Raw genomic sequence first — 24,977 nt, 5'->3', positions numbered from 1 at the left:
CTTGGCTCATTCAAAAAACACAATGGTGACTCACCTCTGCACAGCTGCAGAGCTTCCCATTTTTTATAATATAATTTTTATTAATAAACCATCAATTCACATACAAAATACTGTATTTCCGTAAATATATACAGTATTTTCCACAATACATTCTGCCAGATCACTCACTACTGGGTCAAGGGAGGAGCCAGAGATGTGAGTAGGGAAATCAACAAAGTTTCTCATGTGAAATACTGCAAGAAGGTCATCAAAGTCCCTCTGTATATGGTGCTGGTTAAGGTCACCAACAATTATGATATGTTGACAGTTGTGTTGTAGCAGAAGGGAGTCCATATTTTTCATTAGGAAGTTGATGGGGTCCGCATGTTGCCACTTAGGTCTGTACAATGCACATGCTGGTACAGAGGTACTAGCGTTTATGCAGAGCTTGAAGAACATCATTTCAAGATGAGTAGGGGTGGCAACATCAATGTGATGGGCATGAAAACTTTTAGAGAAGCACACAGCAACACCTCCTTGCCCTTGCCTGTCTCTTCTCATCCATGAGGTGTAGCCAGCAATTCTTGCAAAATTTTCTGGAGTCCTGTCGTCCAAAAATGTTTCAACAACAGCTATCATGTGGGGATGTCGAGTGTTCACAAAACTATGTGTGAGCTCTCCAACATTAGTAATGAAACCTCTAATGTTGGCCGACAGGATACTGGAGCATCCTGTCGGCATCTCCCCTTACCCTCCTGTCCTCCAGTATCGTCAGGCTGATTTCCCTTAATTAACCTTTCTTCGTAGGACATTCCCTTTAGCTCTGGAACTAGCCTTGTTGCAAGCCTTTGCACCTTCTCTAATTCCTTGACGTGTTTGACTAAGTGTGGGTTCCAAACTGGTGCTCTATACTCCAGTATGGGCCTGACGTACACGGTGTACAGAGTCCTGAATGATTCCTTACTGAGGTATCGGAACGCTATTCTCAGGTTTGCCAAGCGCCCATATGCTGCAGCAGTTATCTGGTTGATGTGAGCCTCAGGAGATGTGCTCGGTATTATACTCACCCCAAGATCCTTTTCCTTGAATGAGGTTTGCAGTCTTTGGCCACCTAACCTGTACTCTGTCTGCAATCTTCTTTGCCCTTCCCCAATCTTCATGAATTTGCATTTGGTGGGGTTAAATTTGAGGAGCCAGTTGCTGGACCAGGTGTCCAGCCTGTCCAGGTTTCTTTGTAGTCTTGCCTGATCCTCACCTGATTTAATTCTCCTCATTAACTTCATATCATCTGCAAAAAGGGACACTTCTGAGTCTATCCCCTCCGTTATGCCATTCACATGTACCAAAAATAGCACTGGTCCTTGGACTGACCCCTGTGGAACCCCACTTGTCACAGGCACCCACTCTGATACCTCGTCACGTACCATGACTCGTTGTTGCGTCCCTGTCAGGTATTCTCTGATCCATTGCATTGCCCTTCCTGTTATATGCGCCTAATCCTCTAGCTTTTGCACTGATCTCTTGTGAGGAACTGTGTCGAAGGCCTTCTTGCAGTCTAAGAAAATGCAATATACCCACCCCTCTCTTTTATCTTCCTTCCGTTACCATGTCATAAAACTCCAGTAGGTTTGTGACACAGGATTTGCCTTCCATGAATCCGTGTGTGTGTGTGTGGAGAGTCAGGTACCTTTGATATACCTTTGATGGGTTTCGAGAGTTTTCTGCTCACAGAGCCCAGTCATAGGCCAGGCTCGTGGTACACTGAATAGTTTCATTCAAAGCCAAGCTGGTGTATAAGGTCAAATTCATGCTGGTGTATGAAGTCAAGGTCATGCTGGTGTATGAAGTCAAGGTCATGCTAATGTATGAAGTCAAGGTCATGCTGGTGTATGAAGTCAAGGTCATGCTGGTGTATGAAGTCAAGGTCATGCTGGTGTATGAAGTCAAGGTCATGCTGGTGTATGAAATCAAGGTCATGCTCGTGTATAAAGTCAAGGTCATGCTGGTGTACAAGGTCAAATTCATGCTGGTGTATGAAGTCAAGGTCATGTTGGTGTATGAAGTCGAGGTCATGCTGGTGTATGAAATCAAGGTCATGCTCGTGTATAAAGTCAAGGTCATTGTAGAAATTTATTTGGTCCCTAAAGTTCCACAGGACAGATCCAGCATGGCTGTAATGGGACGGCTGAGCTGGCTGGCCCTTAAACCCTCCCAAACAAACAGCATTCTCTCTATTTTGGCGTGGATTGTTGGTAGGCATTTATTTAATTTATAGATTTACTCTTCAGGGAAGGAGTAGGTAGTTTTACTGGTAGTAAGTAAGTAAGTAAGTAAGTAAATTTATTCAGGTATACACAATACAGTTACATAGAATTATCATACATAGCAGCATATGTGTAGAGAACCTAGGATAACCCAAAAAAGTCAGACAGAGTGACTTATTTCCATTGGGGTCCTTTTACCTTATTATTATAATATTATAATTATATTATATTATTATATTATTATTATATTATTATTATAATTATATTATATTATTATATTATAATTATAGTACACTAATATTAGGATTATTGAGGCAACTGTAGATAATAATAATGTAGACCTAAGACCTTAACATAGGCAGTAATAGGCCGATAATGTAGGCAAACACTAGGTTAAGTTAGCTAGGGAGAACTGGCAGCCCTAGCTTGAATGACGAGGCGCGGGTCTCAAAGACACAATAGCATCCTTCTTAAGACAGACACCAACTGGACAAGACGTGCCGTGATCAGCAGACGGCGCCCCCCACGTGTCTTCACATTTGAGACCTGGGGAAATCTGGTAGAGGCACCTCGATGTACCGTAGATGACCTCCGTCAGGCCCATACAGTAAGACAAGACCTCCACTATATCTCGTAGATTTCTGGCCAGTGTCTGGGGAGATTGTGAGCTGAGTTTTATCTGTGGGCCTGTGTTGCAGCTGGCAGAGCATGCCAATTAAGTACCAGTGTCTCAAGGCAGTCTGGAAGCTAGTGTCCGTGTCTGCATAGTTATACTAGGGGATACATACCCTCTTGGATATAGGAATTTCTGAGGTGCAGGCAGGACACTAATAACAATTGAATATTGCAGGAATTAAGGCTCCCGGTTGCACGTGGTTTCTGAGGGAAAGTCCAGAGGGGCTAAGGCTAAGCTTAGGGAAGTTGAAGATCAGGATATATGCTGCAACACCAAGTAAGTTAGTCCTTTATACGTGCATGCAGGCGAGTTTCTTGCAACATCAATCATTTGTGAAAATCTGTCCTATAAGCCACTTGTGAGGCTGAGGTACCCACCTCAGAGCTCGGTGTCAACAGAGTTTGCCAGGGTAGGTGACTCACTTGGAGGCAGTCCACACAAATTTTCAGTCATGCTCGTGTATAAAGTCAAGGTCATGCTGGTGTATAAAGTCAAGGTCACGCTGGTGTATAAAGTCAAGGTCATGCTGGTGTATAAAGTCAAGGTCATGCTGGTGTATAAAGTCAAGGTCATGCTGACTGTAAAGTACATCTTGGCTTTAAATATTAAGATATTACAAGGACCTGAATGGAAATAAGACACTTTGTTTGACTTTTTGGGGTTATCCAAGGTTAATTTACATATATGTTAAACTAGGTATGATAATTGTGCTTATGTGCGCCTGTACCTAAAAATAAACTTTTTTAGTATGCTTGGTATATTATTTTCATTAATTAAATACCTTGACATACCTCAATAAATAACAATGAAGCAGTTAGTGTTTAAGAAAGTGAACATAAAGGTAAACCAGGCAGGGTAGAAACATTGGGCGTGTTTCCTTACACCGGTTGTCAATGTTCACCCATCAGTAAAATGAGTACCTGGGAGTTAATCGACTGGTGTGGGTCGCATCCTGGGACAGAACCGAGTTAATTTGCCCGAAATGCTCTGCGTAACAAGGGGCTTTCTATATAATAGTATATCATTGATGTCAGCTAGACCTGTATACCTTGTACATGTACCTGTAGAAATAAAGATATAATTATCATTATTGTTATTATTATTATTATTATTATTATTATTATTATTATTATTATTATTATCATAGACGTAGCATTTAGTGTGGCTAACATCAGGTCATCTGCCGTCATGCAACTGATACATAAATTTTCACAAACATCGTCCCTCAAGCATGTTGGTAAGCATGAAATCTTATGAAATCCTAATGTTAATTATTAATGATCAGGCTACAGTTGGTTAAGTTATGTATATTAATACAATATGTCCGTATAATTACTTAACCATCATAAAATTAAATAAGACGGGTATGTGACGTCTGGCAGCGCGGAGAGAAGCTAGGTTTACATCACATTTCAAGTATTATTATTATCACACACCGGATAAAAAGCCATTAAACTGTATTAAAGGAAGCAAATGTGGAGGCTGGGTTGATGCAGCCACGGGCCGGGCTGCAGCTAGTATGGATCAAGTTACAGTGTAAAGGACAATTCAATTAGTTGTGTGACGGGAGACATGATGGAACAGACTCAGGGTTCAGTGTAGCTTGTGTCATCACGGGGGAGAGTACGTCATCATGTCCTGCTGACCACTACTTCCACACTAAGGTATTGTGAGAATATTGGATTTTCTGGAGAATGGAGACTATGAGTAGGATTCTTACTTTTTTTGTAAAATATGTATTGTTAAACTTGGCTAATAACAGTGTGTCTCTTAAAACTAGATGAGTTTGCTAGTGTGTGATCCAAGGAAGACATCCACATTATTACCCCAGGATGATGCTGCACCTCGGGTTACATCATAAAATATTACTGCATTATAAGTTTCTATTGCAGTTATGTATTAGAGTTTTAAGGTTCGAAGTGAATCATATTGGTATTCACAAGTTATCACATGGACACTAATATTCCAATTTAAAAAAAAATGGCAAATTAGGACGTACACAGCCCTAAATTAATTCAGACTTTCCACTAAAAAAACATCGGTTATGAAACCAAACTGAAGAGACATTATTAAGTCATCAACATTGAAGGATGGAAGTAATTGAGACAAAAATTATACCATGAAAATAAACATTTAAAATTTTCGTTTTTGTTTCCATAAATAAGGCAAATTGGTACCAATACAGGCCGAAGTCCAAACTTTTCTCGAAATAAAATTTACCAGTGATTTAGGTTTATGTAAGTAATTAAGTAAGTTTTGTTAAATGAGCATTATGTAGGTTTAACCTAGGATAACCCAATAAAGTCAAACTGAATTATTTCTGATCAGAAGAGACATTCCAGTTATTTTACAGAAACTAATTTGATTAATGAAATTGTCATGTTAAAACTCGGTTGGTAGAGCACTCAGCTCACACAATAATGATAAGTATTATTTGAACAAGTACAAGATATACATTACTATTATTATTATAATCATGGGGGGGGGGGTAACGCTAAACCCATAAGATTATACAGCGCATGTGGGACCGGGGGGGAATGGAAGGTATTCAGATTTAATTCAGGGAACTGGAGCACAGATCCAATTCCCTAGATTAAGAGCCCCTCACCAGCGTCAAGGAACCTCCCTGGAGGGGTACAAGGTTTACAGTCCTAGCTGACATCAGTGACATACTGTATAGAAAGCCCTTTGTTATGCAGAGTATTTCGCGCAAATTAGGTCAATTTTGTCCTCAGGATGCGACCCACGCCAGTCGACTAACACCTAGGTACCTATTTTACTGATAGGTGAACGGGGACAGAAAGGTGTCTTAAGGAAACACGTCCTAATGTTTCCACTCGTACCGGGGATCGAACCACTGACTTCAGTGTGTGAGCTGAGTGCGCTAGCAATTGTGCTAAGGGCAATTTAGGTCCGTGGTTCGGTTCCCGGTACAGGGGGAAACATAGGGCGTGTTTCCTTAAGACATCTGCTGTCACTGTTCACCTAGCAGAAAATAGGTACCCGAGTGTAAGCCGAGTGGTGTGGGTCCCATCTTACCTGGAGTTTACCTGGAGAGGGTGTCGGGGATCAACGCCCCCACGGCCCGGTCTGAGACTAGGCCTCATGGTGGATCAGAGTCTGATCAACCAGGCTGTTACTGTTGGCCGCACGCAAGCTGACGTACGAACCACAGCCCGGTTGGACAGGTACTGACTGTAGGTGCCTGTCCAGTGCCTTCTTGAAGACAGCCAGGGGTCTATTGGTAATCCCCATTATGTATGCTGGGAGGCAATTGAACAGTCTTGTGCCCCGGACACTTATTGTGTTGTCTCTCAGTGTACTCGTGGCGCCCCTGCTTTTCATCGGGGGAATGTTGCATCTCCTGCCAAGTCTTTTGCTTTCAGAGGGAGTGATTTTCGTGTGCAGGTTTGGTACCAATTTCTCCAGGACCTTCCAAGTGTATATTATCGTGTATCTCTCTCGCCTGTGTTCGAGGGAGTACAGATCAAGGACCTTCAACCGTTCCCAGTAGTTTAGGTGCCGTATCGTACTTGTGTGCCGTGAAAGTTCTTTGTACTCTCCAGGTCTGCAATGTCGCCAGCTTTGAAGGGGGCCGTTAGTGTACAGCAGTATTCCAGCCTAGAGAGCACAAGCGATTTGAAGAGAATCATCATGGGCTTGGCGTCCCTAGTTTTGGAGGTTCTCATTATCCATCTTATCATTTTCCTAGCAAATGAGGTAGATACATTGTTGTGGTCTTTCAATGCGAGATCCTCTGACATTATCACTCCCAGGTCCTTCACATTACTTTTCCGCTCTATTGTATGGTTAGAATTTGTTGCATACCCTGACACATTTTTAATTTCTTAAGTTTCCCATATCTGAGTAGTTGCAATTTCTCGTTGAACTTCATATTGTTTTGAGTGGACCATTCGAAGATTTGGTTGATATCCGCTTAGTCTCGTGGTGTCTTCGATGGAGGTCACTGCCATGGTAATCCGGGTGTCATCCGCAAAGGAAGACACGGAGCTATGGCTTACATCTCTATGTCAGAAATGAGGATGAGGAATAGAATGGGAGCGAGTACTGTGCCTTGTGGAACAGAGCTTTTTACCGTGGCTGCCTCAGACTTACCCTGTTTACTATTACTCTTTGTGTTCTGTTTGTCAGGAAGTTGTAGATCCATCTACCAACTTTTCCCGTTATTCCTTGATCACGCATTTTGTGTGCTGTTACACCTGGTCACACTTGTCGAAAGCTTTTGCAAAGTCTGTGTATACTACATCTGTATTTTGTTTATCCTCTACAGCATCCAGGACCTTGTCATAGTGGTCCAGTAGCTGGGACAGGCTGGAGTGACCTGCTCTAAACCCGTGTTGCCCTGGGTTGTGTAATTGATGGGTATCTAGGTGGCTTGCGATCTTGCTTCTTAGAACCCACTCAAAGATTTTTATGATATGGGATGTTAGTGTTATTGGTCTGTTGTTTTTGCAATTGCTTTACTGCCACACTTGTGGAGTGGGGCTATGTCTGTTGTTTTTAGTGTGTGTGAGATGACCCTTGTGTCCATACTCCCTCTCCATAAAATGCTGAAGGCACGCGATAAGGGTTTCTTGCAATTCTTGATGAACACGGAGTTCCACGAGTCTGGGCATGGGGCAGAGTGCATGGGCATGTTATTAATTACCTCTTCAAAGTCTTATGGAATTAGAATAATATCCGAGATTTTTGGGATGACCAAATTTTTGGTTTCGTTCATAAAGAATTCATTTGGATTGTCGACCTTTAGTCTGGGCAGTGGCTCGCTGAACACTGAGTCATACTGGGACTTTAGTATCTCTCATTTCTTGGCTATCATCTGTGTATGTCCCATCCCGCCTAACAAAATTAACCTGATTGGCTCGAAATATTTTTTTTTTTTTTTTTTTTTTTTATTCGCCGGTATTCTCCCGGCCCGGGTCTTTTCCAAGTAGTGGTGACCCGGCCTTGGCTCCCTATCTGGGGAGTGTCTCGAGACTTAAGTCTCCCATGGGAGGAGGTATTATACAGAAGAAGGTACTTTCTATATAATATGTCATTGTTGTCAGCTAGGTTGTATCATATGCTTGTAGAAATAAATAAATAATAATAATAATAATAATAATAATAATAATATTATTATTATTATTATTATTATTATTATTATTATTATTATTATTATTATAAGTAAAGCCGACCATAAGAGGCATTCTCCAGTTATTGCACACAATCCAGCACACACAAATAACCAGCACATATGAGAGAGGAGCTTACGACGACGTTTCAGTCCTACTTGGACAAGAGAGGTAGTAGTAGTGGACTCTACTACTACTACTACTACCATCTCTTCCTTTCCTACTACCTCTCTTGTCCCGTCCCTGTCTGCTGGCCTATATATACTCCTCTCGCTTCACACGGCGATTCCGGGTTCGATTCCCAGAGAGGGTAGAAACATTGGGCGTTGTTACTTTGCACCTGTTGTCTATGTTCACCCATCAATATAAAAATGGGTACCTGGGTGTTAGTCGACTAGTGTGGGTCGCATCCTGGGATAAAACTGACCTAATTTGCCCGATATGCTCTGCATAACAAGCAACTTTCTATATAGTAGTATGTCATTGATGTCAGCTAGACCTGTATACCTTGTACATGTACTTGTAGTAAATAAATATATTATTATTATTATTATTATTATTATTATTATTATTATTATTATTATTATTATTTGTGTATTGTTGTGCCTTTTTGTTATTCACAATCCAACAAAATGTGCGCCTACACAACTTAAAGCCAAGTAATTTTTTATCCATTTTATAAAATGAATCAGCCCTAATATTAAAGACTGATGCTGTTCACATTTTTTTAAACCAAGGGAAAGCACTAAACCCGTATGTCATATAGCGCCTGTAAAATAGGAGACAGATTCGATCCATGGAAGGGAAGGATAAAGAGCCCGCATCAGCGTCAAAACAATATAATGCAATAATGTAAAATAATACTATACAGTTTCAAGATTGTAAGTGGCAGAATGGCACCTGCACACTTCATTACATATACGAGCCCCTTTCTAAGCAGGACACACGAGGCTTGAAATCTTGAAGTCGATCAGAAGATGCTTACCATGTATCACACAAAACAAAAATGTCCATAGGGCACCCATGCATGTAAATAGTTCCATGAATCTTGCCCTAAATACAGTACAACATTGGAAATTTTAAGCTGGTTGAATAAGGCAATCTCGAGTTATAAAGGAAAATTTTTAGAGAAATATATTTTTTGAGTGTTCTGAAAATATGTAAGTCTATCGTAGTTAAATTTACGCCGTCGTCGAATTAGGAGTCAATTTTTTTTTTTTTTTTTTTTTGAAGCTAAGGCTCTGAGAATTTTGCAAATTATCTGAGCCATTCCCGTAGCTCGACTGCTAGTGCACTCAGCTCACACGTGGTTCGATCCCAGTACGGGTGGAAACATTAGGACGTGTTTCCTTAAGACACCTGCTGTCCATGTTCACCTAGCAGTAAAATAGGTACCTGGGTGTTAGTCGACTGGTGCAGGTCGCATCCTGGGGACAAAAATATGAAGCCGATCAGATTAGTAAGTTTATTCAGGTATACACAAATACAGTTACATAGAATTATCATACATAGCAGCATATGTGTAGAGTACCTGGGATAACCCAGAAAAGTCAGACCTAGAGTAACTTACTTCCATTGGGGTCCTTTAATTTCCATTGGGGGCCTTCTCGAGTTCTGAGCGAAATTAAAACGGAAAACTGAAGGAAGAAAAAAAAAGGAAAAGGAGGAAAAATAAAGCAACCACTTAAAGATCCCCATTCGAAGATCTAAATATTATTTTATTCATGGGGAAGCGCTAAGCCTTAGGGGTTATACAGCTCCAGAGGAATAGGGGCCAATGTGATTCGATCCAAGAAGAGTAGTTTATTTTCCTTGGTACAATGTATTATACAGTGTTTCGTCATACACGGAGAAGCCTCTACTTATCAAGATGTATTTGGGTCGTTGCGTTGATCCGAGAAAGATATCCCTGTATTCTATAAGCTCAGCTCACCTCTACCTCAGTGAACGCAAAAGGAATCAATCGGTCAATCAATTTATTTCAGCATGATACATCGCTTGTACAAAATTGGAAGGCATTACATCACTCACATGGAAAGCCCCTTAGTTATGCAGAACATTTCGGGCAAGCTAAAACCTAACTTATATCTAGAAGGACTATACTATTTTACATAATGTATACAAGACATTAATGATTTTCATAGTAAAGTAGATTACATGAATATGAAACAAATGTATATGAAGCATATAAAATAATAGGAAGGTACATGGGAATGACAACACTTAGATTTCACTGATGGAATTATTCCGTTACTTAAAAAAATTGGTTATAATCGTAACCATAATTTTTAAAAGAGGGTGGAGGGGTAAGCCAGTGAAAGGCCTTGGTCAGACGACCAAAAGCTCCAGCTGCGGGTCATCATACCTGACTATACCTCGAGAGTTCCAGGGGTCAACGCCCCCGCGGCTCAGTCTGTGACCAGGCCTCATGGTGGATCAGGGCCTGATCAACTAGGCTGTTACTGCTAGCCGCACGTAATCCAACGTACACAACGCGGCTGGTCAGGTACTGACTTCAGGTGCCTGTCTGGAGCCTGCTTGAAGACAGCCAGGGGTCTATTGGTAATCCCCCTGATGTATGCTGGGAGGCAGTTGAACAATCTTCGGCCCCTGACACTTACTGTGTTGTCTCTTATCGTGCTAGTGGCACCCTTGCTTTTCATTGGGGGGATGTTGCACCGTCTGCCGAGTCTTTTGCTTTCGTAGGGAGTGATTTTCGTGTGCAAGGTACTAGTCCTTCTAGGATTTTCCAGATGTATAAAATCGTGTATCGCTCCCTCCTGCATTCTAGGGAGTACAGGTTTAGGAACCTCAAGCGTTCTCAGTAACTGAGGTGGTTTATCGCAGTTATGCGTGCCGTGAAGGATCTCTGTATATTTTCTAGGTCAGCAATTTCACTTGCCTTGAAAGGTGCTGTTAGTGTGCAGCAATATTCCAGCCAAGATAGAACAAGAGACCCGAAGAGTGTCATCATGGGCTTGGCATCCCTAGTTTTGAAGGTTCTCATTATCCATCCTGTCATTTTTCTAGCAGATGCGATTGATACAATGTTATGGTCCTTGAAGGTTAGATCCTCTGACATGATCACTCCCAGGTCTTTGACATTAGTTTTTCGCTCTATTGTGTGGTTGGAATTTGTTTTATACTCCGATGAAATTTTAATTTCCTCACGTTTTCCATATCGGAGTAATTGGAATTTCTCATTGAACTTCATATTGTTTTCTGCAGTCCATTTAAAGATTTGGTTTATGTCCGCCTGGAGTTTTGCAGTGTCTTCAATAGGGGACACTGTCATGCAAGGGTAGACAAGGCGCTGTGGCTTACATCCCTATGTCCAATATGAGGACGAGGAACAAGATGGGGGCGAGTATTGTGCCTTGTGGAACAGCTTTTCACCGTAGCCGCATCAGACTTTACTCTGTTGACTACTACCCTTTGTGTTCTATTTGTTAGGAAATTATAGATCCATCTACCGACTTTTCCTGTTATTCCTTTATCACGCATTTTGTGCGATATTACACCATGGTCACACTTGTCAAAGGCTTTTGGAAAGTCTTTGTATATTACATTTGCATTGTTTGTCTTCTAGAGCATCCAGGACCTTGTAGTGGTCCAGTAGTTGGGACAGACAGGAGCGACCTGCTCTAAACCCATGCCCAGGGTTGTGTAACTGATGGGTATCTAGAAGGGTGGTGATCTTGCATCTTAGAACCCTTAACAAGATTTGTATGATGAATACTGACAAAACCTACTTCATTCAGTTTGGAAACAAAGCTGCAAATGTTCCACTTAACATAATACTAAATGGATCATTCGTCACTAGACTCGCGGAGGGAAAATTCCTAGGAATCCACCTTGACAGTAGCCTCAAGTTCCAGATACACACGCAACAAATCACCAAGAAAATCTCTAAGACTGTAGGCATACTATCAAAGATACGATACTGTGTTCCACAATCAGCTCTCCTTGCTCTGTATCATTCACTCGTCTACCCTTATCTCACCTATGGAATTTGTGCATGGGGATCAACAACATTAAATCACCTAAGACCACTAATAACCCAGCAAAAGGCAGCAGTCAGAATGATAAATTCCCACTCCCGACAGCACACTCCACCAATATTCAAAAGTCTAAATCTGCTCACCATTAAGAACATCCATACTTATTCATGTGCCTACTACATACATAAAACAATACACGCAAACATAAACCTTCCACTCAAACGTCTTGCCAACCTTAACAAGACACACGACCATAACACAAGACACATCTCTTTTTGATGTACCCTGTGTCCATATCACACTGTAAAAACTCTATGCATATAAAGGGCCCCAAAATTTGGAATTCATTACCAGAAAATATTAAAGTAACCCGGTCTGAAAATAAATTTAAGGCTCTTCTCAAAAGCCACTTAATAACCCTAGACTCAATACTCGATATTTAACATTACCAATAAATCTATCAATTGCCTAAATCTTAAAACATCAAGACTAGACGACCAAGTTCATATATTGACAAATTACCACATAGAAGTATACATACCTACCACAAGCAGTACTGCCCTTCACCAAATTGTATTATTCTCATACCGTAAACTATTAACTACTTGAAACTACTCTCGAATCATGTTTCATAAAAAACATTTTTGAATATATGAATATATCCTTGTTCGTATAAATTAGATTCACTTATAATTAATAGAACTACTGTACAACTATGATAAATTTCTTTAGTGTTAAGTAGTCAGTGAGCCATTAAATTAAGTCGGCCCATAATGCCTAGGCATATAGAGGCTCTCTTTACACTGCAACCCATTATTGTAAATACATAATCTCAATGTACTACTTGCAGAGAAATAAATATGAAATTTGATATGGGACGTTAGCGCTCTCGGTTTGTAGTTCTTTTCTATTGCTTTACTGCACCCTTTGTGGAGTAGGGCTATGTGTTATGTTTTTAGTAACTGTGGGGCGGGCCCTGAGTCCATGCTCCCTTTCCACAGGATGTTAAAAGCACGTGATAAGGGTTTCTTGCAGTTCTTGATGAACACGGAGTTCCACGAGTCTGGGCCTGGGGCAGAGTGCATGGGCATGTCATTTATCGCCTTTTCATATGACTAAGACTCGTCAGGAAACACTTGTCCTATTTCCTGACAAACCTTATCAAACCTAACCGTTACTTCAAAATAAAATTCTGATAAAAATTACCATCAGAGTGAATCTAATTACCTGTATTATTACAGAATTTGATGAGATGGTATTTTATATGTATAAGACATTAATAATGTTCAGAGTAAAATTAATTCAATGTTACATAATATATGCCTTTAGTAAGGAAGGAAATATGGAGCAAGAACTGGGACAATATTGGATGAAAAACAGGATTTCAAGATATATTTTGCATAATAAATTGTCATCAGGATCGCATTAAGTTGAGGAGGTGCTTTTTAACAGTAGCTTTGAAGTGGTTGGCAGATAGAAAACACTTGTAATCTACCACAAAAAACGCGCCCACTTCATAGTTTATGATAGCATCAAGTTATTCAGAAAGGCGGAAGACTGATATAAATGAAAAGAAACTGCTGTAATCTCAAGTTTCGACACCATTAAACAAGAACAAGGGACTGAATGTTGGTGCTCCATTAAAATGAGTAGAACCCAGTGACTTAATAGGCTAACACTTTTTGTGACTGTATAATACTAATTCTATATAATACTAATTATTATGGGCATTAAGTATTTTTTCACGAATATGCTACCAGTATTACTACTACTAATACTATTAGAACTTTTGTGAGGTAAGACCCTTGTTGGTTTAGCGCTTCTTTTTATTATAAGTGTGCAGTATATAGTAATTTAAAGGATTCTTTGTTTTGAATTTTAATGGCCAATGAAGAATTACACTGTTTGATTTTGTTATCTTAGGTGCTGCAGTGTAAGATAAGATAAGATTTCGTTCGGATTTTTAACCCCGGAGGGTTAGCCACCCAGGATAACCCAAGAAAGTCAGTGCGGCATCGAGGACTGTCTAACTTATTTCCATTGGGGTCCTTAATCTTGTCCCCCAGGATGCGACCCACACCAGTCGACTAACACCCAGGTACCTATTTGCTGCTAGGTGAACAGGACAATAGGTGTAAGGAAACGTGTCGAAATGTTTCCACCCGCCGGGAATCGAACCCGGGCCCTCCGTGTGTGAAGCGGGAGCTTTAGCCACCAGGCCACCGGTGGTATCATGATGGTATCATGTCTGTTCCATCCTCGGCTTCCATTTGTTAAATGTAACTGAATTTTTTATAAAGTACTTATTAATGCATTGTAGGAAAAAATTTTTTTGTAGATTAACTGTTACATTCCCTTATTTACATACAAATACACTTTACCCTACTCATTCACCAAATTTTAACTCGTTGAGCATTCTAAATGTAATTTTTTTTACTAGTTTTGGACTTGCCTGAAATGCAGGTAGTATTGTTATCTGCATATTATTTGCATAATGCCTGCATTGTCCCCTTACCTATGTCTATTGCAACTGTTTATATATAAATATCGGGATGCTGAGCATGTTAGTGGCTTTCTTTGTACTTAACAATATTTTATAGCATGTAAATCATACATTGTATATTATGCAAAGAAAAAACTGAATATGATTTAATTTAAAATATGTGTCATACGTTGGTGCTGTGTGTTCATGACTCACTGCTGGTGACAAGGGCTTTATGCTGACCATGTGACCCTTGACTCACTGCTGGTGAGCACATGACACCTACTTCATCATGTATTATTCTCATCATTCCTCTCCAGGGAGGTTCCTTGAAGCCGATTAACGTCTTTTGATGCCCTTCCCTCCTTTGGATCAAACCTGATTTTCTCCGTACGTAACGTTAAACACCCGCCAGGAATTATGTCCTGATATGAGTAATAATCATATATGGTGACACGTCGGTGCCTTCCGGAGTATCGGAGTCTCAAGTTGAGTACCGTTTACAGGCCAGTGGTGGGGGCAGCCCTATGGCGAGGGCAGCCCTATGATGCTCTGCATAACAAACCATACCCCCGGCCGGGATTGAACCCGCGGTCATAGTCTCAAAACTCCAGCCCGTCGCGTTAGCCACTAGACCAGCTAGCCACAATAATATTCATCCAACTAGGTATATTTCTACACCATAGGAAGGTTGGCACAGGCACCACTGTGACCACAAATGCAAGTTTTTACAGACGAATCTCCAGCTAGCGTGGCTGTGACGAACTCTAGCTCAAGTCCCTTCACTGCCGTCAACATGACTCAAGAAATTTTAATGACACGATTGCAAACAAACCATACCCCCGGCCGGGATTGAACCCGTGGTCATAGAGTCTCAAAACTCCAGCCCGTCGCGTTAGCCACTAGACCAGCTAGCCACAATAAGATTCATCCAACTAGGTATATTTCTACACCATAGGAAGGTTAGCACAGGCACCACTGTGTCATTACGATTTCTTGAGTCATGTTGACGGCAGTGAAGGGACTTGAGCTAGAGTTCGTCACGGCCACGCTAGCTGGAGATTCGTCTGTAAAAACTTGCATTTGTGGTCACAGTGGTGCCTGTGCTAACCTTCCTATGGTGTAGAAATATACCTAGTTGGATGAATCTTATTGTGGCTAGCTGGTCTAGTGGCTAACGCGACGGGCTGGAGTTATGAGACTCTATGACCGCGGGTTCAATCCCGGCCGGGGGTATGGTTTGTTTGCAATCGTGTCATTACGATTTCTTGAGTCATGCTCTGCATAACAAGGGGCTTTTTTTTTTATAGAGTATTTAGTTTATACATGTTAATTACGCCAATATCAATTGTACATTCTACTCCACTTTATACAAGTTCACTATTTTTGTTATACACTCCATTCCCATCCTGTGGGCTGTAGTCAGATTATAGAGGCATATAATGGGTCCAGGACTGGAATGCAGTAAAATTAATTCAGTCACAGACAGCTGGCTCACAAATGGTCAAGAAATGCGAAAGTATCCTGTAGCATATCACTATAAAGTTTTTTTTTTAGTCTATGTGGCCGCCTAACTCACAACTGAAGGACACCAATGGAAATAAGTCACTGACTGTCATAGCTTATATTACTGTGGAAAATTGCATTTATCTGTATGTAACTCATAATGTACATACCAGTAAATAACAAAGATAATTATTATTTATCAGAGTTACATAGACAAGTAGGAATTTGGGACACCTAGGTCACAAAAAATGTCCCCCTTCAATACCTACCACTGTCATATCCACAAGTTGCTCTAGACCTATTAATTACAAATGAAATATACATCACCAGGAATTCTGGTAAATATATAAATTTGTGGACTGTATATTAAAAATAATAAATGATTATATATATACACATATACATAACAGAAGGAGAATATCTTAATATCACTCACCAATTTGACTGGAGATTAATGTGTATCATACTCAGAAAATCTCACTGTCTATACATGAAATAACACTGGCCAGAGTTAAACATAACAGACTTATCTGAGGTTCCTGGAGCTGTCTTGTCCAGTCGCTTGATATCTCAAGTTATGCAGGAATGCACATCCAACAATTTCGGCTCCTATTTGAGAGGTGTCAACCCAATTTTACCTCTAGAGCACGAAAATTCTTCACATTATTAACTAACGTCTGTTACTCCATTCAAACAACAATGGCGAGTCTCCTCTGTGCGGGCGCAGTTTCCCATTTTTTTGTAACAGTTTTTATTAAATACAGTATGGCCATCTATTTACATATAACTACTGTATTTCTGGAAAATATATACATTATTTTCCACAATTACTATATAAAAAATTATAATCCAAAAATTGAACTTAAACTTACTGTGGTTAGATCCCTGGACGAGTGGAAACGTTGGGCGTGTTTCCGTACACCTTCTGCCATTGTTCACCTAGTAAAAAGGAGGTATACATACCTGAATTCTAGCCAGGTGGTGTGGGAATAGGCCAGACACTAATGACTGTTATTGGGTTATCCTGGGTTACTAACCCTTAGGGTCAATAATCCGAACAGAAAAAATCTTCTGTAAGTAAATTTAGTTTGGTACAGTTACACATAAGCACAGTTGCATAAATTTGCGTGATTACAGTTATCACACACATTAACATTTGAGTACATTACCTAGGATAACCCAAAACGGTCAGACGAAGTGACTTAATTTCCATTGGGGTCCTTGTTATATCTTAGTGAGTAAATAAATTACGGAACGGGTTGGGTTTGAACCCATATCAAGTGAGTCCTAATTTTTATAAATGGTTATAACTATGACCATAATTTTTAAAGGGGTGGACCGGTAAACCAAGGAAAGGCCTCGGTCAGATGACCAAAAGCTCCAACGGGGGGGTCATCTGACTGAGACCCGCGTCAGGAAACACTTTTGTTTCCTGACGAACCTTACCTAACCTAACCTAAGTCCTAAACCTCACTTGCCATGGGGTTAAGTCCTACCCGTTCCGTGATTTGTTTGCAATCGTGTTATTACGATTTAATGAGTCTTACTAATTTTATTTAGATAAGGCACACATGAGTACAGTTATACATGTTTAAGTGTAAATTGCCTAGGCTAACCCAGTCAGACAAAGTGACTTAGCTATAATTAGTTTTTAGCTTAATAGTTTTATTATGCACACAATAACAGGAAAAGTCGGTCGATGGATCTATAATTTCCTCACTAACAGAACACAGAGAGTAGTCGTCAACAGAGTAAAGTCCGAGGCAGCTACGGTGAAAAGCTCTGTTCCACAAGGCACAGTACTCGCTCCCATCTTGTTCCTCATCCTCATATCCGACATAGACAAGGATGTCAGCCACAGCACCGTGTCTTCCTTTGCAGATGACACCCGAATCTGCATGACAGTGTCTTCCATTGCAGACACTGCAAAGCTCCAGGCGGACATCAACCAAATCTTTCAGTGGGCTGCAGAAAACAATATGAAGTTCAACGATGAGAAATTTCAATTACTCAGATATGGTAAACATGAGGAAATTAAATCTTCATCAGAGTACAAAACAAATTCTGGCCACAAAATAGAGCGAAACACCAACGTCAAAGACCTGGGAGTGATCATGTCGGAGGATCTCACCTTCAAGGACCATAACATTGTATCAATCGCATCTGCTAGAAAAATGACAGGATGGATAATGAGAACCTTCAAAACTAGGGAGGCCAAGCCCATGATGACACTCTTCAGGTCACTTGTTCTATCTAGGCTGGAATATTGCTGCACACTAACATCGCCTTTCAAGGCAGGTGAAATTGCCGACCTAGAAAATGTACAGATAACTTTCACGGCGCGCATAACGGAGATAAAACACCTCAATTATTGGGAGCGCTTGAGGTTCCTAAACCTGTATTCCCTGGAACGCAGGAGGGAGAGATACATGATTATATACACCTGGAAAATCCTAGAGGGACTAGTACCGAACTTGCACACGAAAATCACTCACTACGAAAGCAAAAGACTTGGCAGACGATGCACCATCCCCCCAATGAAAAGCAGGGGTGTCACTAGCACGTTAAGAGACCATACAATAAGTGTCAGGGGCCCGAGACTGTTCAACTGCCTCCCAGCACACATAAGGGGGATTACCAACAGACCCCTGGCAGTCTTCAAGCTGGCACTGGACAAGTACCTAAAGTCAGTTCCGGATCAGCCGGGCTGTGGCTCGTACGTTGGTTTACGTGCAGCCAGCAGCAACAGCCTGGTTGATCAGGCTCTGATCCACCAGGAGGCCTGGTCACAGACCGGGCCGCGGGGGCGTTGACCCCCGGAACTCTCTCCAGGTAAACTCCAGGTATGCATACCAATACTGTGTGCGGTCTTCAAGATTATTACAGAAGCACATAAGGGGTCGAGGGACTGGACGTAAAGTTCTGATAGCTAGCTAAACTAACTTAGTGGTAATGAACAAGTGTCCTTGTTTGCAGATGATGTGAAGTTAATGAGGAGAATTAAATCTGATGAGGACCAGGCAGGACTTCAAAGAGACCTGGACAGACTGGACACCTGGTCCAGCAAATGGCTTCTCGAATTTAATCCTGCCAAATGCAAAGTCATGAAGATAGGGGAAGGGCACAGAAGACCACAGACAGAGTATAGGCTAGGTGGCCAAAGACTGCAAACCTCACTCAAGGAGAAAGATCTTGGGGTGAGTATAACGCCGAGCATGTCTCCGGAAGCACACATCAATCAGATAACTGCTGCAGCATATGGGCGCCTGGCAAACCTGAGAACAGCATTCCGATACCTTAGTAAGGAATCATTCAAGACACTGTACACCGTGTATGTCAGGCCCATACTGGAGTATGCAGCACCTGTTTGGAACCCGCACTTGATAAAGCACGTCAAGAAACTAGAGAAAGTACAAAGGTTTGCGACAAGGTTAGTTCCAGAGCTAAGGGGAATGTCCTATGAAGAAATATTAAGGGAAATCGGCCTGACGACACTGGAGGACAGGAGGGTCAGGGGAGACATGATAACGACATATAAAATACTGCGTGGAATAGACAAGGTGGACAAAGACAGGATGTTCCAGGGAGGGGACACAGAAACAAGAGGCCACAATTGGAAGTTGAAGACACAAATTAGTCAGAGAGATAGTAGGAAGTATTTCTTCAGTCATAGAGTTGTAAGACAGTGGAATAGCCTAGAAAATGACGTAGTGGAGACAGGAACCATACACAGTTTTAAGACGAGGTTTGATAAAGCTCATGGAGCGGGGAGAGAGAGGGCCTAGTAGCAACCGGTGAAGAGGCGGGGCCAGGAGCTAGGACTCGACCCCTGCAACCACAAATAGGTGAGTACAAATAGGTGAGTACACACACACACACACACACACACACACACACACACACACACAGGAGCTAGAACTCGACCCCTGCAACCTCAACTAGGTGAGCACACACACACACACACACACACCAGTGAAGAGGCGGGGCCAGGAGCTTAGACCCGACCCCTGCAACCTCAACTAGGTGAGTACAACTAGGTGAGTACACACACACGGGGCCAGGAGCTAAGAATCGACCCCTGCAACCACAAATAGGTGAGTACACACGCGCGCACATACAAAGGTGATTATGCGTTATTTACAGTGGGCAAAGTCAGGGTATTTTTCCATAAAGGTTGGTAATATACCACTGCGGATAAAATACTTTGACATTTCTTTAACTTTACTGAGTAGTCTCCGAATTCGCTAATTTTATCTCATTCCAGTAATGACCCACGGTGTGACAATTGTCCATTAGGCAAAGTTTACAGTTAGATGGGTAACTCAGCTGCGTGAAAATCAATTACAATAAAAAGAGGTAGATTTGGTTTTAGATTTTGCCACCGAAGTGGCTAGTTTATTGTGCACCCCATATCCATCCTGTGGACGGTAGCGCGAGAGCATGTGGATACACAAATGGCCTAGGAACTAGGCCCCAAAGGGTTAACAGGAATACATATGGATTTATATCTACATATCTATAGTTCACTTATCTGTTACAAGCAAATTTAGGAAATTTGCTTAGTATATCTGGTATCTTATTTTCATTAATAAGATATCTTGACATGTCACATAGGTTATTATACTGTCTGTCTCTGTATTCCTCAATAAGCTCAATAAGTGGACAATTAAGCACATAGTGTTCAAGAGAGTGACCATATGCCTGATCACATAATTTACATTTAGTTTGATCATCACCTGTGTGTCTCCCAAACTGCCAGAAGTACTTGTAACCAAGCCTAAGCCTGGCCACTACAACATCAGTCAGTCTGTTCACATTGCAAGTAGCTCCATAAATATACTTATCTACGTTCATGTTATCATAGTGGGTTATAGATCTACTCAGGCTTCTAACTGCATTCCTATAACAATCATTTTCATTATTTACTTCTCTCCTAATATTATTCCTAATGCTAGACACAGATATACCAAAGTTATATTCTACATTCTCCTTCTGGATACTCTTCTTGGCTAACATATCAACTTTATCATGAAGGAGTAATCCAATGTGTGATGGGATCCATAGCAATTGTACATTAATTCCTTTGTCCCTAATTTTTGAGTATCTATACCTGGCTTCCCCAATGAGCATGTTGTTGGAGTCATTATATGAGCCAAGAGCCTTCAATGATGACATAGAATCAGTAATGATGATAGTCAAGCTCAGTGTCATAGGTTAGCTTTAGCGCCATTAGGATTGCAAACAATTCAGTTTGCAGTGTAGACGCCCAGTTGTTAATTCTTATGCCTAACTCAACAAATTTATTATCGTTCTTAACTAGGGAGGTGGCAACAAGAGCAGATGCAGCCCTGCCAGAAGACTCCTGTTTAGATCCATCAGTGTATATAACTTGTGGTAACTTGTTACTACCAGCTAGGTGAGAAATTTCTTCTTGAGCAGTTGCTCTAACAAGAGATTTAAGGAAGGGATTACTAGCAATGAGCTTCTTGGGAGGGACTTGTAGGTATGTGATATTAAATGAACACAATAGGAATAAAGTGAACTAAGTTATATACATGAACATTGAATAAAGAAAATCAGCTTATAATATAATAAGTACACGAATGTTAACTGTACAGGAAATCACTCTCCTCTTTGTTCTTCTTTCATTTTTTAGTTGTTTGAAGTTTGTTTTTATTTTTTGATGCTATTGTTATTCCTTTCTCCAAAGGCATAACAGTCAGGAATAAATCTTAAGGTTTCAGCTGCGGGTTACCAACACAGCTTACACTGAGGTACACATTACTCGGTATTATACACTGAGAGTCAGTCAGAGTTTACTTTAATAATTATTTTTGGGATCAAATTGTTCTAGACTGTTGGTGCCCAGTGAAATATAGCCTTAATGACCTAAATTAAGACAGCCGTCAAAATGAAAAATAAGGACACGGGACAGTGAACTCTTTATTCAGGTTAACTACATTTGAGTTTGCAGACTAATGTAGATTAATAGATAGGAGATTGTATGACGTTTGTAGGTTTAGCGCTTAATTTTTATTTAAAAATAATAATAATAGGAAAGTAGTATCTGGGCCGCTGCTCTGGATGATCATTGTATTTCTGTATATACGCTGTCATGTGTTGTAAGGTTATAGTATTCTTCCCTTAGTATTATATTTACTCAAAAGACCAGAGTTAATTAATGGCCTTTAGTGGAAGAAATACCAAGAGCAGAGAGTTTACACGGACACAAGGCAGCTGATGGTTGACACATGGGGCCCAGGACAGTGTCAACAACCAAGGTGGAGGTTAGTTTATATTTAGTCTGCGTACATACCCGTCAAGAAAGGCTCCTTGATGCCGGTGAAGGGTTCCCCTGGATTGAACCTGTATGACTCCCTGCATCATCCCCTTCCCAAGTTGTGTATGACCCGTACGGCTTGTAGCACCTTCCTATCATCCAAGGAATTCATCCTGACCTCTTCCTTGGGTCGAGCCCGATTCTCTCTCTTCCAGTCACAGTATGATCCCTGTGTATATCATTATTAACACTGACAAGTTGACGAGTGATGTTACAAATGTATGATAATCATCAAAAGGACCCCTACAGGTTTAGTACTTCCCCTTGACCGACACAGTTTGTGAGCATATCCTCAGTGAAAGTTCACTGATGACAGTGAAGGGCTCTGGATTCAAGGAAGTGGAGCTGTTCTCCCCTTTGGATCAAACCTTGATTGTCTTCCATTACCCATGACACAGGGACCCTAATGGAAATAAATTGTACTGTTTCAATGGTCAGTATTTACTTAGCTGGTGACAAAAAATATGGGTTATTATGTAAATTCACCCCTCAGGGAAGGTTCCTTGATGTTGGTGAGGGGCTCTTGATTTAGGGAATTGGATCTGTGCTCCAGTTCCCCGAATTAAGCCTGAATGCCTTCCACATTCCCCCCCCCAGGCGCTGTATAATCCTACGGGTTTAGTGCTTCCCTTTGATTATAATAATAATATGTAAATTCAACAATAAGTTGGTTGTGTAAGTTTATTTAGGTACAGGTACACATAAGTACAATTATCATACATAGTAACACTAAATTACCTAGGATAACCCCCCAAAAAGTCGAAGTTATTTCCATTGGGGCCCTGGAAGACATTTATATTTTGTCTAAAAGAAGAAAACTATTTTGATAATGCCAAGAAAAGATGCCTGCCTAGCCTAGATGAGTTAACAAATACATTACATTATGTTAGGTTTGATTTATTTGAGCTAGGTTTCCTTTTGACCAAATGTTTCCTCCATAGACCCAAAATATAACTGTCTATATATCAGAACCCTGACTTTCGTTTGTACTTAACAATATTTTATTACATTTAAACTATATTTTGTATACTGCAGAAAGTTGTTTGTTTTACTAAAAATCAAGTAGCCAAAGTAAATATTAAACTAAACTCATTTTTTTTAAAGAATTTGTACACAAAGCTAAAATATCAATTGCAAAATCCACTTATTATATACACTGTAACCTATGAATTATGACAACACAAATAATAATTATTATTTATATTAGTCTGTTAAAGTAAAAATTTACCATTTGAATGTATTCAGTAATCCTAGGTTAAATCTGCATGATGCTCTTTTTATGTACCTATAGCAAGGGTAAAAGAGGTATGTGTTAGAGGCTTGAGCATCCAGAATGCCCATAAGTTGCACAGCAGTTTGGGCAAAACTTCTAGTCTTAAAATCTACATAGTTTTATTTTTTATTTTCGAAGGGTTTAATACAAGATAATTCATAAACAAAAATTATAATTGTCTTGTTATAAAAGGATGAGTGTATGTACTAGTTTATGAAGTTATACATAATTCAGAATAAGTAATCTGAAAATTGTTTCTGCAGATATGGATGTAGGGAGTTAAGGACAAGGATAATACTATGGAAAATTCTAGCTATAACAGCTGCATGTATGTCTGAAAGAAGGAATTGCAGCATATGCAATATGTGAGAATAGAAAGAAAAAAGGCAGAAACAGAGGGTGAGTAATGGGTGAAAACGTTCAGGTTTCACTCTTATTACTGTGCATACTATATATACAGGGCAGTCTACAAATATAAACCCAATCCTGAAACTCTTCCTGGAAAGCTACAACAGAACTCATAGGCATAATGCACTCTACAAATACCATTTTGATAGCTCTTGTTTATGAAACAACTTGATTTTTTTTATTATAATAATAATAAATCAACCTGAGTAAATACTCAACATGCATAAAAGGCCCCAGAATTCAGAAAACTGCCAGATGATTTCTAAAGGTTCCCTATATCTCCACCATTTCAAAACTACTGTTAAATAGCACCTCCTCACCTTAATATGATTCAAGACATGGGTATTCTTGTGTTCAAACATCTTCAATCCTGCTTGTTGAATTTTCATCCATTCATCTTCCTGTACTTCTTGTTCCTGCTATTTTGTCTCTATTTCCATATACTGTACCATGTGTTTCACTCCATTTATTCAAGGATTGCTGTTGTACTAAGAATTATACGTAGAATGAGCCCTATATACTTAACTTCTCACTTCCATGTCTGCTGAAGTAAACTTCAGAGAAATATTTTGTATTGTATCTTAGGTTCATAAATTACATCTACTCACCCTTTTTCAACCAGACAAACAATTTTTTTTTTTATTTTATGAAGTATGTTGTAACCATTATCTTTTTTAAAGCTTCCATTGATGCCATGGTATAGACTTTAAAAATAATAAATAAAACTATATAGTTCTTAAAACTAGGTTAAGTTTTGCCCAAAATGCTGTGTACTGTAGGGAGTTTTGCTTATTGCATATTTTGTAAATATATTGATTGAAAATAATCTAAATTTATTTGCAATAATATCATGCTGTCATGAATTACATAAAGATAAGGCAATGCTTTTTAATAGTAGCTGTAAAGCTGTTGG

General features: G+C 40.2%; 1 protein-coding gene across 8 annotated transcripts in view; it reads left to right on the top strand.

Annotated features, from left to right (window-relative positions):
- The first annotated feature begins 4,466 nt into the window (after window positions 1-4,466).
- Window positions 4,467-24,977, top strand: part of LOC128684174 (patched domain-containing protein 3-like) — a 167,339-nt gene continuing 146,828 nt past the window's right edge. For 2 of the 8 annotated variants that reach the window (XM_053770308.2, XM_053770307.2), the window contains exon 1: window positions 21,829-22,330. In XM_053770308.2, the coding sequence (XP_053626283.1) occupies window positions 22,295-22,330 (36 nt within the window). In that variant the 5' untranslated portion in view covers window positions 21,829-22,294. Of the gene's footprint in view, window positions 4,584-20,769; window positions 21,460-21,828; window positions 22,331-23,919; window positions 24,056-24,977 lie in introns of those variants that run through there. The other 6 variants (XM_070095110.1, XM_070095134.1, XM_070095120.1 and 3 more) reach the window with 6 other exon arrangements.

This window comes from Cherax quadricarinatus, chromosome 4, assembly GCF_038502225.1.
Source record: "Cherax quadricarinatus isolate ZL_2023a chromosome 4, ASM3850222v1, whole genome shotgun sequence".
Classification (NCBI taxonomy): Eukaryota; Metazoa; Arthropoda; class Malacostraca; order Decapoda; family Parastacidae; genus Cherax; species Cherax quadricarinatus.
The sequence above is the reverse complement of the archived record's forward strand: the minus strand, read 5'-3'. Positions and strand labels throughout refer to the sequence as shown.